At 44.7% G+C, this 14,636-nt stretch overlaps 1 protein-coding gene across 5 annotated transcripts in view; it reads left to right on the top strand.

Annotated features, from left to right (window-relative positions):
- Positions 1-14,636, top strand: part of CYTH1 (cytohesin 1) — a 103,294-nt gene that overhangs the window by 58,057 nt on the left and 30,601 nt on the right. For all 5 annotated transcript variants that reach the window (XM_008013113.3, XM_037993494.2, XM_008013111.3 and 2 more), the window contains exons 2-3: positions 11,998-12,080; positions 13,458-13,522. In XM_008013113.3, coding sequence (XP_008011304.1) covers positions 11,998-12,080; positions 13,458-13,522 — 148 coding nt within the window. The remainder of the gene's footprint in view (positions 1-11,997; positions 12,081-13,457; positions 13,523-14,636) is intronic.

The following is a 14,636-nucleotide window of genomic DNA, read 5'->3' as shown; positions in this document are numbered from 1 at the left end:
TCAGCCTCCCAAAGTGCTGGGATTACAGGTGTGAGCCACTGCACCCAGCCAATAACTTCCTTTTATAAGGTAGTTGAGAAGGACATTCTCATTACATAAGTGAGGAAACTGAGGCTGAAAGAGGTCATTGTTTGCTCCAGGTCACAAAGCAATGAGGGAAAGCCCAGGCAGCATCTCCTCTGAAAGTGGGGAGCTGTTAGGTGAGGTGTCTCCAAGACTGAGAATAGGACTGAATGGAGTCTTCCCTAAAAATGCAGAATGTGGTAATAAAAATTTTTTTTTTTTTTTTTTTGAGATGGAGTCTTTCTGTCGCCCAGGCTGGAGTGCAGTGGCATGATCTCGGCTCACTGCAGCCTCCACCTCCCGGGTTCACATCATTCTCCTGCCTCAGCCTCCTAAGTAGCTGGGACTACAGGCACCGCCACCACGCCTGACTAACTTTTTATATTTTTAGTAGAGACAGGGTTTCACTGTGTTGGCCAGGATGGTCTTGATCTCCTGACCTTGTGATCCACCCGCCTCAGCCTCCCAAAGTACTGGGATTACAGGCATGAGCCACCATGCCTGGCCTTTAAGAATCTTTAATAGACTTACTGTTAGTGGGGAAACTGGGTAGTTTTTGCATGGAGGGAATTTAAATTAGAATAGTCTAAATACTCATATCGGCAATTTGCTAGAAGGCAACCTCTGCCTTTATGTTGAATACCATTTCTGCTAGCTGCTTGCTAATTTAACTCTTTTGGTCCTGGGTAGTGTGTATAAATTGTATTTTTATTTATATTTTTTGAGACGGAGTTTTGCTCTGTCACCTGAGCTGGAGTTCAATGGCGCCATCTCGGCTCATTGCAACCTCCGCCTCCCAAAGTCAAGCGATTTTCCTGCCCCAGCCTCCCGAGTAGCTGGAACTACAGGTGCATGCCACCATGCTGGCTAATTTTTGTATTTTTAGTAGAGACAGGGTTTTACCATGTTGGCCAGGCTGGTCTCGAACTCCTGACCTCAGGTGATCCAGCTGCCTTGGCCTCCCACAGTGCTGGGATTCCAGGTGTGAGCCACTGCGCCCGGCTGTAAATTCTTTTAAAAATCTCTTAGGCTGCAAGTTGATGGTGAGATACTTATTGTAAAATGCACTACACAAAAGTCAAATCATAGTTTCTTTGGAAAGGGACTAAGGTAAGCAGACAGGGAAGTTAGAATATTGCTGTGAAATTTTTGTTTATTTTATATTTTTGTTTTTTTGAGAGAGGGTCTTACTCTGTCACCCAGGCTGGATGCAGTGGTACAATCTGGGCTCACTGCAACCTCCACATTCCAGGGCTTACGCAATCCTTGCACCTCAGCCTCCTAAGTAGCTGGGACTACAAGTGCGTGCCACTATACCTGGCTAACTTTTGTATTTTTTGTAGAGACGGGGTTTTGCCATGTCACCCTGGCTGGTCTCAAACTCCTGAGCTCAAGCCATCTCCCTCCCTCAGCCTCTCAAAGTGCTGGGGATGGCCAGGCGCAATGGCTCACGTCTGTAATTCCAGCACTCTGGGAGGCTGAGGCAGATTGATGCCCTGAGGTCAGGAGTTTGAGACCAGCCTGACCAACATGATGAAACCCCGTCTCTACTAAAAATACAAAAATTAGCTGGGCGTGGTGACGGGGGCCTATAGTCCCAGCTACTGCAGAGGCTGAAGCAAGAAAATTGTATAAACCTGGGAGGCAGAGGTTGCAGTGAGCTGAGATTGCGCCAGTGCACTCCAGCCTGGACTACAGAGCAAGACTCCATCTCAAAAAAAAATAAAAATAAAAATAAAATCAAACTGCTGGGGGTATTATAGGCATGAGCCACCATGCCAGGCCTTTATTTTTAATGGTGGTAAAATACATATAACAAAAAATGTACCATCTTCAGCATGTTAAGTTCAGTAGTACATTCATACGTTCACATTATTGTGCAACCGAATCTCTAGAACTTTATCATCATGCAAAACTGAAACCCAGCATTAAACCCTCACTCTCCCATTCCCCCTCTCCCCAGCCCCTAGCAGTATCCATCCCACTGTCTGTCTCTATGGTAGTTTGACTACTCCAGGGGCCTCTTATCAGTGCAATCCTTCAGTATTTGCCCTTTTGTGACTGGCTTAATGTCCTCCAGGTTCATCCATGTTGTAGCATACATTAGAATTTCCTTCCTTTTTAAGGTACTGAGTTTGAAAAGTGTTACTGTGTTTCTGACTCAGTGGGTGGGAAACTTAATTGGTTTCCCAAAGTAGATAGACTGTGTGAAGGTGTGAACTCTTCAGTGTATTATTGGCAGAAAGTGTCACCTGGGCCTCCTGCTCTAGTCACTCCCCTTTGCTACATCCATCTTTCTTCATCCCCTGATTCTAACAGTTATCCTGAGGACTGTCCCGAAATTTCCGGCTTCCAGTAAAACCCTAGTATCATTACAACTGTTACATCCCTCTTCTGTTATATTTTACCTGAAAGATACACTGAATTTTGGTTGCATTCTTATCCCTACTTTAAAGATCTGACCCCACATATTTGTAATGTCAGCATGGAGTTTTGTGAAAGTTGAAAATTGCCTTTCTCAGTGAGGGGAAAAAAATTCCCCTAAACCAACCCTTTCTCCACTTGTAGTAATGATCTGTAAGAACTTTATCTTTGACTCCTCAACTGTTGTTTTTCTTGTTTGCTGCCTTACCTGCAGTTGTTAGCCATGCCTCACAGCACTGCCTTCTTACCCTATAGTTTTTAACTTACCAGATTTTGTATTATTGTGGGTTATTTGTGTGTCCCCATGTGATATAAAAGCTGTAGTTATTTTAAACAGTATCCTGCTCTGGAAGCAACCTCTTAGCTTGCTGTTTGCTTTGAGGCACAGATAGCCAAAGTAACTTGCCCAGGGTCATCCACCTGGTGAGTGTGGCCCCAAGCTAGCTTTAGGACCCAAGGCCACCACTACCTGTGGAGTGGCAGTCCACAGATCCATCCCAGAAGTTGGGTGAGGCACCCATGCTGTGGATTCATACAGCCTTGTGCATGAGCCCTCGTTAACACACACACCTAAAGTCATCACCTTCTCAGTGGATGCTTCCAGGGACTGCTGCTCCTGCCGGAAGGCGCCAGATCTGTCTCTTCAGTGTTGTGCCCCCGCTGCCTTCCACCTAGCAGGCAAGCAGTAAATGTAGGCTGAATGAGTCAATGATGACATGGTTAGAAAGAAGCGAAAGAGGAAGATTAATTGGGTCCACAGATAAAGGAAAGACATTGGCATTTGTTGGGCACCTACTTCTGGTTGCTGTTTTATCTTTCCCATCACACGTTCCTAACAGCAATGCTAACAGTAGCACAGCTGTGTTAACTGCAGCACCATTTTACAGATGGACAGAACCGAGGCCCAAAGAGATGAGCAGTTTGTTGAACATTGGTATGTCTCCAAAGCCTGAGTTCTTTCCAGTATTTTGAAGTTTTTCAAATTATAAGTCACCGGAATTTTCTGGGAGACAAAGTGACTTACACCCATAGGGTAGTGCAGAGGGAGGTGAACACGCTGTTTTGTTTAGGGTCTAACTAGTAGGATTGACACAGGTATGTGGCGAGTAAGTGCTGAATACTGGACCCAGTGCTCAGGACATTTGGAGTTTCTTACCCCTCACACTGTGATCACTGTATCTTTGGAGGTTGGAGGAACAAGGTGGTTTCCCAGATGTGTGCTTTTGATCCCAAAGCCTGGTTTGTAAATAGCCAGTTGTTCTCCTCTGAGCAGGTGGCAGTTTCTGTAGAGGCTGTAGAAAAGCTGGGTGTTTTATTTCACTACTGCCACTGCTGTTTTAGGCAGAGCTTAAGGTTGTGTGTGTGTGGGAGAGAGAGAGAGAGAGAGAGAGAGAGAGAGAGAGAGAGAGAGAGAGAGAGAGTGAGTGTGTGTGTGTGTGTGTGTGTGTTCAGTGTTTATGAAACTTCCAGGTCTGTAAAGTGATGTGGCCGTGATTAGCAGGAAGGCACCTGTTGGCAGCAGGCCAGCGGGAGGGGATGAAAGGGAAATGGCAGTGACCTCCTTGGCCTGAGAGCAGCTCTGACTGAGGTAGTTATCTTTTGTATATTTACCTTCTCCGCAAGTGAGGGCTCACTGCTTAATTACTTTATAACATGTTTCCCTGCATTGTTGGTTTAAATATGGACCTTTTTATCCATTGAAAGGCAGAGGCTATAAGAAGGATGGCGGTTAATAATTATGGTGGAAAAAAAATAAGGCAAGTGAAGTATTTTAAAGCTAGGCAGAGGGATCTGGTGGTAGCTGGATGACCTCAAAGAGAGCCATCTCGGTCCTAAAGCATGCCTTGGACACGTTCATTTGACGGTACCCACGGGGATTTAGGACAGTGTGGTCCTGGCAGCTGCTATGTGTCTGCCAAGCAGAACCTGCTGTCAGAGAGCTGCGTTTTCCATGGAACTTTGTGGCGTATCCCCAGGCATCTGCCTGTGGCCGGTGGAGCACGAGTTGCAGGGTTTTAGACTAAAGCCCGCCATGTGCTCATGTATCGTCCTCTGGCTTGGAAAGAGGGCTCTGTCCCTTTAAGACAGTTCTCCTTTGTATGCACTGGCTGGAACCCATTTCAGCTCTGGGTTTCTGCCGACTGTTAAAATCTGCAAAGCAACATTTAAATAAATAAATAAATGAAAGCTTCCCTTGTGTGGCTTTCCTATTCACAGCCAAGCACAATAGCGCCTTGTTGTTTTTGTCACTTTAATCCCCTTCATTAAATTGGAACCCTGGAAAGGAATGGTGATGGGGCTGATGCTGGACCGTCCCCCTGACTGCCAGCGGACACCTTGCGGATTAACCTTTGTGGGCATGGATTCTGGGTGCCCCTCTGGCGATGGGCGAGGAGGGCAAACGAGCGGGTGGTGTGTCAGGGCAGCTCCCCCTCTGGTTTGTCTCCATTGTGCTCAGGCTGCTGGCAGGGACAACCTGCTGCCCTCCCCAGTGGCCATTCTTTTAAAGAGCAAGGGGTTCAGCCGCCTCCCTGGCACATAAGCATGGCTGCAGCACGTGGCAGTTGGGGGAGGGAGGAGCTGTTTGTTGTGCTGCCATCTGGCCCATCTGAGCCGTTCTTTTGCAGTTTAACCCTAATGGCTACACAGGAGAGAAGCGGCATGAATACACGGGTTTCCCAGGGTGCGGACAGTGCTTTTGCAGAAACTCCCGGGTGTGAGGTAGACATGGGTATTTCTGACCACCACCTTTCTTGTTGCAGCTGTGGCCTTCACAGCATCCTGAAGACACTAGCCAAGACTGTAGGAATCAATCGCACCTCCAGCTCTCCAGCAGTAGTGCTGATTCTTTATGCTGCTAAATGAAATTAAGCTTTTTGTCTTTGGATGTTTTTTCTCTCTGGGGCAGCATGAGAATGAAGGCTTGAATTAAAGATTTGATGTCATTAAGTTTGTGCAGAGGAAAACACTTTTATTAAAATGTTAGATTTTGCCTCATCTCAGAATAAAATTCCACTAGAAAAATGAGGTCTAGATCAGCTTTTTAAAGTAAAGTTCTTAAATGATTTGTTGAGCCAGAAGGGAAGCAGCATTGTGATTTAAAGTTAGTAAGTATGGAATGGAGAAGGAATTTAGCAGTCATGTGGCAAATGTCAGGAGATTGGATCAAAATAAATGTAGATAAATGTCTTATTTATTCTAGCTACAAATTGGCCAGAAGCGTTTGCTGTCTGACTCCAAGCACACAGAAGAGCTATCTTTTCTAGTGACCGTAGTTGAACATTTTTAGTCTTTTTTTTCCAAATTGTCGTAGTACATATGTGTATGTATTTTAAAGCAAGTATTCAGGGGCTTCTATGTCCCGTCTCTGTGTTCCCAGACCCACTCCCCAAAGCAGCCACTATTCATTCACTTTTTTATGTTTTAGGTCTTCTAGTGGGTGCTGCAAGTTCTTAAATTGGTGATTATTTTGTCAAAATCAAAGATTATCTCCTGCCTTCCACCGATGATGGATGAGGATGCAGTTCACACCATTCTGTTCCTTCCTTCTCTCACTGTCCATTTTCGGTAGTTTATCACAATTATACTCCTGGCATATTTACAGTGTGGGTTTCTTGTTCATGATCCTTGTCCATGCCTCTGGTCACCAGTGTTGTAGGAGGAAGCTGTGGGGACCGTTTGGGACCCTGCTGCTGTCTCCACATTGCTTCCCTCAAACAGCTCTTCCTTCACCTCCGAAACAGATAGCTTTGCTTCTCCAGCCCGGGTTGGTCTTTCCTGCTTTGTCTACAGGGTGACTCTGAAAGTTCACCACCAGCAATCAGCACCATGACAGGAATGTAGATACCACCCACCCTAGAGCCAGGTGCACACTCAAAGGGAGCTGTTCCTAGCACCCCTGATGGCCCAGAGGACACCACTCAGGGGCTTGTTTCATTTCTTCTGTGATTTCCTGTAGTTTAGTTTTTCCTGTTTCCCAGTCCTTTTTATTCTCTTGAGGGGAAACCGAATGATGCCTGTTGATACCCCACACAGTTCTCAGCTGCTTTCTCCTTCTTTCTCTGGTTTCGAGTCTGATTTCATTCTCTGTAAGGGCATTCCTCTGGCAGCCCCTTGGCTTCCTGCTCTGGCCCGGTCTGATGGCTGTGTGTCCATCACAGGTGATGGCCCTTGCTGTCCTCAGGCTCCTGAGTCAGTCCCGTTCCTTGACCCACGTCTTGCTCCTGAAGTAGCTTCTTCAGAAGGGGTGCACAGGAGGCAAACTTTCTGATCCTTATGTATCTGAAATGAGTCTCTTTTACCCTCCTACTTGACTGAGAATTTGGGGTTCAGATAATTTTCATTTAGAATTTTGAAAGCTCCACTACACTGTCTTTAGTGTGCAGGCTCTTATTCTGACACCAGCGAGATCTTCGCTCGTGGGTGGTCTGATTAATCACTCTCCTTAACCCCCATGGAGGTTTTAGGATCGTCTTTATTCCTGGAACTTCTGAATTTTTCCTATGAGTATTTCTCCGTGGGATTTAAAAATATTTTTATTCGACCGAGTTGATTTTTTTGCTTTTATTTCCAGGTTTGCTTATATTTTCAAGCCTCTTTGTTCTACAAGAATGCCCCAACTTTATCTTTTAATCCTTTGTTGACTTTTTTGATGTGGGGGACAAAAGTATGTTTAATTTGCAAGGCTGTGTTCTTTTCCTGTAATTGTCCCTTTTTCAGAGTTCTCTGTTCTTTTAAAGGTTTTTTTTTCTTTCTTTCTTTTTTCCCCCTAATTATCTCTGTTTGCTCTAGGGTGAGTTTTCTGTTCCCTGTCTTGTCCTCTCTCACTCCTGGCGTAGGTGTGGTTATCTCTGTAAGTGTAAGAGTGAAGCAGTAGATGTGTTAAGCGGAAGCTCTGTGCATGGCTGGGCCTTGTGGGCAGAGAGGCTTGGCTTCAGGGCGAGTGGGCAAGAGCCTGCTTGGGGGTAGGGTCCTCTTAGGTCTCCGCTGTCCACGTATGGAGGCTTTACCCTAGACACCAACTCCACGCTTGTCTGCTCATGAGAAAGTCGGCTGTGTTCGCACGTGCGCCCACGCGTGTGTGTGAAATCCCTAGCGTGCTAGGCCCTGTGCTGGGTGCCACAAACAACAGTGTACAAGGCATGCAGTGTCCCTGCCTTTGTGGAGTTTTTATTCTAGAAGATATTAGCACTTAGCACTGTTTCTTTCCTTTCTCTGTTCTGAAAATTTGTTGAAATCTCTTCTGTTGGCCCTTCTCTGTGTACTCTTTGATATTGTAGGTTTATGGATTTTTTTTTAATTCCTTTCCCTTTTTTTTTAAATTTTTTTATTTTGTTGAGATGGAGTCCTGCTCTGTCGCCCAGGCTGGAGTGCAGTGTTGCCATCTTGGCTCACTGCAATCTCCGCCTCCCGAGTTCAAGCAATTCTTCTGCCTCAGCCTCCCAAGTAGCTGGGATTACAGGTACGTACCACCATGCCCAGCTAATTTTTGTATTTTAGTAGAGATGGGGTTTAACCTTGTTGGTCAGGCTGGTCTCGAACTCCTGACCTCAGGTGATCCGCCCTTCTCAGCCTCCCAAAGTGCTCGGATTACAAGCGTGGGCCACTGCGCCTGGCCTATTCCTTTACTATTTTAAAATAATATCTTGGAAGGCAGAGGACTAGAAGGGCTTTTTGAATTTATAATACAGAAGCTAGATTGTGTTCTTCCGGAAAACTTGTCATGTGTGAATATTAAACCCAGAAAGGTCGAGTGCTCAGATTCTGAAAAGAAAGCAACGATTAAGAGTTGCCAGTTTAGAATGATAAAAGTTGTCTTCTCAGGGTATATAGCAGTCCTGAGAGAGGAATTTTTTTATACGATTGCTCTGTTTTTCATCAGCCTCATTATATGGACCTTGGATTTAGTCTTCCTTCTGTTGAGTAGAGATATATTGATGATCTGGTTAAGCCAGCTCTGTAGCTTCAAAATCAAATCCCAATTATTGAGCCTCTTGTGGAGCAGCTGTTTTTAAAAAATGAATGTTGCCTTAATTTCAAAACCATGTTATATTGGAATGAATATGTATCTTCTAGAACCTGAGGAGATTAATTTCTTAAGGGGTCTTCTACTTGGACTAGAAATCTTTCTGGTCGGTGAAGCACAGAACAATTGGAATGGACTGTTTTAGGCATGCTTTTCTCTAGAATGGTGTACGTATCAGTAGAGTTGATGTTGTTTTTCAAAACGGCTTTTGTTTTAACCAGAGCTCACTTATTTGTCTAGCTTTTTCCTGAAGCAGCCATTTTAATAATTTTTTTTAAATGTTAGGAGAACTGTTCAGCCTGGGAAGAAACATGTGGGGTGGTGGGTTTGTGGGGGGACAGTACAGAGTTAGAATCCGTATAATGCTGATGGATTGCTGAGCTGAAAACCTGGGTCTTGACACAGGAATGGGACTGGAGAGCAGGCGTGTAGGTGATCTTATTTAAGGCTCCATCCTCCAATACACACACCTGAGTGATCACCCTTGAGTTCTCAGGGACGCAGTATAAAGCCCACTCTTGTGAAGGTGACCTGAGTTGGATTTAGTTGGTCTGTTGGGATCTTGAGAGTGGCTGTCTCTTCCAGCCTCTAAAGGAAGAGTGTTTTTCAAACCACAGGACTCAGTATATTAGGTAATTTTACAATTACCTAATTGATTATGAAATAATTTTTTAAAATTTTTAATTATTATTTTTTTGGAGACAGAGTTTTGCTCTTATTGCCTAGGCTGGAGTGCAATGGCACGATCTTGGCTCACTGCAACCTTCACCTCCCGGCTTCAAGCGATTCTTCTGCCTCAGCCTCCCGAGTAGCTGGGATTACAGGTGTTCACCACCACGCCTGGCTAATTTTTTGTATTTTTAGTAGAGATGCGGTTTCACCATGTTGGCCATGCTGGTCTCGAACTCTTTACCTCAGGTGATCCACCCACCTCAGCCTCCCAAAGTGTTGGGATTACAGGTGTGAACTACCACACGCAGCCATAAAATCAGTTTACTGGACTAAGCCACTGTTAATATCAATGCATTTCACATGGTGAGGTATTATTTTTGATACTTTTATGTGTGGTGGAGATTGGGTCATGAGACAAAATGCATTTCTTTTCTTTTTCTTTCTTTTCTCTCTCTCTCTCTCTCTCTTTTTTTTCTTCAAACCGGGTCTGGCTCTGTTGCCCAGGCTGGAGTGCAGTGGTGTGATCTTGGCTCACCGCAACTTCTGCACCCCAGGCTCAAGCAATCCTACCTCAGCCCCCCCGAGTAGCTGGAACTACAGGCGCGTGCCACCATGCCTGTCAAATTTTTGTGTTTTTTAAGTAAAGACAGGGTTTCACCATGTTGCCCAAGCTGGTCTCAAACTTCTGGGCTCAAGCAGTCTGCCCGCTTTGGCCTCCCAAAGTACTGGGATTACAGGTGTGAGCCACCAGGCCTGGACTAAAATGCATTTCTTCTTTTGGATTTTGAGATGTTTAAAAAACACACTTTTTTAGAGAAGGACGGCGAAAAACTAGGTTAAAAAAAAAAAAAAGGAAAAATTTGGCTTTTCTAATGTAACTAATTAACCCACTCTGTAGGCTTCACTGTAGTCTATTGCTTCTACCTTCTTATTGTGATTTTTATGAAATATTTGTGAAAATAACTGTTCTCTGAATGTAGTAGATTAAGTTTTAATGCCATGGGCAGAAGGAAGTTATGTGTAACCTAACTATGCTCTCAAGTAGAGATGTTATTCCAACTCTGTGCTGTCTAGAAATATAACATGAGCCATAGATGCACATTTATTTCCTACTAGTTCCTTTGAGATCAATTAAAATAATACATTTTATTAAGTTATATCAATGTGCAATCAATATAAAATATTAAAAAGTAAATTTTCTTTGTTTTTATAGAAAGTTTGGGGTGTGCGTGTGTGTGTGTGTGTATATATATGTATTTATTTATTTATTTTTTTTGGGTTGGAGTCTTGCACTGTTGCCCAGGCTGGAGTGCAGTGGCGCGATCTCAGCTCACTGCAAGCTCCGCCTCCCGGGTTCATGCCATTCTCTTGCCTCAGCCTCCCGAGTAGCTGGGACTACAGGCACCTGCCACCACACCCAAGTAATTTTTTGCATTTTTGGTAGAGACAGGGTTTCACCATGTTAGCCAGGATGGTCTTGATCTCCCGAACTCGTGATCTGCCCACCTTGGCCTCCCAAAGTGCTGGGATTCCAGGCGTGAGCCACCGCGCCCGGCCTCAGTGTATATTTTATACATACTGCACATCTCAAACTGGGTAGTCACATTTCAAGTGGTTAATGTCACTTGGGGCTCCTGGCCACCATATTGTACAGCGCAGCTCAGGCTCACATAGGCACCCACTGAGGATAGAAGGACACTCACACCACCCCTACCCTTGGGAGTGTGGGTGCCCTTTGCTGTGCCACGGAGGGAACAAGAGCTGAGCTTCTGCTCAGCACCAGGCAGGGTTTAAGGCACCTTAATTTACTCTACATCATCCTTATCAAGTGGGTGATGGTGGGGCCACTTTATTGATGATGAAGTGTGGCCCAAATAGGTTATATAACTTGTCTGAAGTGACCTAATTTGATATTTGGTAGATTGGAGTTAGGATTTGAACCTGGTTTGCTTGATTCTAATGCTTGTTCTTCTCATTGGCCCACATAGCTTCCCACAGTATGCTTGAAGGGTCATTTTAGAGGGTGTCTGTCCAAATCTCCTGTTTGTATAGGTGGGGGAGATTGAGCCATTGGAGGATTGCAGAAGGATATTGTGGTAAGAGCTGTGATCCGGGAATTAAGTAACCTTGTTCTGATGATAAGAGCACATTATAAAACATCCAAACAATGAAGAAAGGTATGAAGCAGAAAGAGGAAGTCCCATAATCCGTGTTCCCAGAGTTAAGCACGATTTTAGGTCTATATTCTAGACTTCTATTAGTTCTCAGTGTATACATAGTCTCTTTCTCCAGACCCCTCCCAGAGATGGCACAAAATTGTTCGTACATGTTGCTTTGCCTCTTGCCTCCCCTCCCCACCTTGGGGTCACGGACGTCTTTCCATGTGGGAGCTCAACTCAGCGAGGCGGTCCTGCTCTGTGTTTGACCGTGAGGGGGCTGAGGCCCAGAGAGATTAATTAAACATCAGCCTGAAGTCTCCCAGCTGGAAGGGATGAAAGTGGCCAGGCACTCAGCTCATATTCATCCTTTTTCATTCATAGCCACCCTAATTTAACCTTCAGTAATCTCTTCTCTCTTGGTTTTCCTTCCAAGAGTTCCTTTCTTAGAGCTTTTCTGTGTGATTTAAGGGCCTTCCTTTCTTTAGAAAATCTGATAAGAATTGGAGCCATAACTATTTCTGTCACTCAGTCTGGCTTCTGAAACTGGCTTCTAGTTTCTTTCTTGGTATCCTTCTCCTTTCGTGGCCTCTGGATCTTCCTTGATTTTTGGCGAGATAAAAGCTTTCTTAGTAACACTGCCCTCCATTTTCGTAGTTCCCAGTGACCTGACCGCAGAGGAGCGTCAAGAACTGGAGAACATCCGACGCAGAAAACAGGAGCTGCTGGCTGACATTCAGGTAGGAGAGTGGCATGGTGGTTTCACCAGCCTAAGAACCGCAGTGACAGTCCCATTTGTATAAAAGGGTGTCCTTTGCAGCGTGTCTCCTCAGGACACTTTTGACCTGCCCTCACTACAGCTCTGCACAAAGTGTAGGTGTTGATAATCACCTTTCCTCTACAGCTCAGGAGATGGAGTGTCAGAGAGCTTGAGTGGCTTGTCCAGGTTCACCCAGCTGGTCGGTTGTCAGAGCTGGAGACACCCTGCAGGACTCCTGTCTCCTGAGTAGTCCTCTCTGCTGTGTTTGCCCTTGTGGAGCAGAGTGGATGGGGAGAGGCAATGAGAACGTGGGCTTCAGGCGAAGCTCGGCCCACACCCCGGCCCTGGCTCTGCTGCTTACTAGCTGAATGATTTGAGACAAGAGAGTTCTGGTTCCTTGAACTTCAGTTTCTTCATCTGTCAGATCATGACAACACCTACTACACACTTGTAAGGACTTAGCATAAAAGACAGCATAATTTCTGGTCCCTCTAGATGTACTTCATGATAGCAATTTTACTATTTTTCCAAGTTCCTTTCCATAACTATCAAGCTTTGTAGGAAATAAGTCTAGAAGCCAATAGTTGGATTATTTTCACCCTAAGGCAGTAAATGTTATTCTTTTAGAATTCTTTGTAAAACATTAGGAGTGGGGTTAAGGAGGGAATCCTGTTTGCCCAAAGAAGCAAAATGAGGAAAGACTTGACTTGCTCTGGAGTTAAGTATATTTTGATAGTTCTCCCTGATCCTTTGACTCCTGCTTCACTGGTAGATCCTGAGAAAGATGAGCAGCTCTCCACTGAAGCCCGGCTTCCACGTGAGAGCCCATCCATTCTGACCAAGGGTGTGCTGGAATGAGGAGGGTGGATGTGGATGCAATCGATTTGATCAGACATTCCCTTTGCCAGCCACTTGGTGGCAGTGTTGCCCTGGCACAGCTACTGCTGTCTCTGCAGCCTGGGATTTGGGTAGGAGACTTTGTCCTCTGAATTTTCTGGCACACTTGTATTTAGTTAGCTGCAGATTTGTTCTGAAAGATTGTGATGAGGCAACCAGTTTTTTTTACATAGCATATATTCTTATAAACTTTCCTAGACCGTAAACTCTTTGAGGTCAGAGACTGTATCCTTTTCTACCTTGGTATTTTCTGGAATGCTTACTACTTGGTAGGCACTCAATAAATATTTCTGAAACAGATGAATTTTCCTAATTTACTTTTTTGTATTTTTGTGGTATTTTGTTTCATTTTGCTTTATTTTATTTTGTCTTTGGTTGGAGGGAGTTAGGTGAGATTTTAGAAGTTTTAATTTGATCTGCATTTCCCTTTCCTGCTAACTCTGGACTGTCTGTTTTACAGAGGCTGAAGGATGAGATAGCAGAAGTAGCTAATGAAATTGAAAACCTGGGATCCACAGAGGAAAGGTGAGTCTGCCCTGCTGCTGGGTGACTTTCGTGGTTGTAGTTTCTGAAGCTCCCAGGCCTTAATTACGCTTACGTGGCAGATTGAAGGAAAAAGTCAGCTTTGTGTCTTTCTAGTTCTAGCAAGCACATATACACCCATCATTTCTGCCTTTCATCCTTCACCACAAGGCCTCCTGAACATAGGAGGTTCTTCCATTGTTGAAAAATTGAACTGGAGGCCAGGCGTGGTGGCTCACAGCTGTAATCCCAGCACTTTGGGAGGCCGAGGTGGGCGGATCATGAGGTCAAGAGATTGAGACCATCCTGGCCAACATGGTAAAACCTTGTCTCTACTACAAATACAAAAATTAGCTGGGCGTGGGTGGTGTGCACCTGTAGTCCCAGCTACTTGGGAGGCTGAGGCAGGAGAATCGCTTGAACCTGGGAGGCGGAGGTTGCAGTGAGCTGAGATCACACCACTGCACTCCAGCCTGGCGACAGAGCGAGACTCCGTCTCAAAAAAGAAAAAAAAAATTGAACTGGAGAACGTCAAAGGCCCCAGAAAGCCTTAAACTGCTCCTGAATTTTTATGTGAAGTACTCCCCTCTGTTGTCCACTGTGTGTGTACATTTTAAAGTTTCTGTTTTTCCTTTGTGTAAAGGAAAAGCTTAATGAATGCTGCTGATACAATTTCTAAGGGCTGGAGTGCCCAGTCATGTCTGAGTATAATCGCAAGCTTATTTGTACCTTCCTAATGCTTAAGGGAAGAAAATGTAGAAATGCAATTATAGTATAAAAGGACAAGGACTCTTTGCTTTTTTTTTCTTTTATTTACATGAAATGTTAGTGACTTTGAGAGTCTAGTTTTGAATGGGGTTCCCAGACCGTTTTCTGACTGCTTAAGGCAATAAATGGCTGTTTCCAATTCACTACATGTCTGTATTTTTCTAAGCCTAAGTCTTCCTGTCTGGCTTCATAGGACTGTTTGATTTGTTGTTTTAGACTTCTGTGGGCAGTGCCACCAAGGTGTAGTGAGGCTGAGTACTCCACAGAAGGCAGCCAGCTCATCACGGCCAGTCTCTGTATTGTCCATTTGGTATTTTGGATTAGTTTCTCCTCTTTCCATGTTAAATAC

This window comes from Chlorocebus sabaeus, chromosome 16 (assembly GCF_047675955.1).
Source record: "Chlorocebus sabaeus isolate Y175 chromosome 16, mChlSab1.0.hap1, whole genome shotgun sequence".
Taxonomy (NCBI): domain Eukaryota; kingdom Metazoa; phylum Chordata; class Mammalia; order Primates; family Cercopithecidae; genus Chlorocebus; species Chlorocebus sabaeus.
This window is presented reverse-complemented; position numbering and strand designations above follow the sequence as displayed.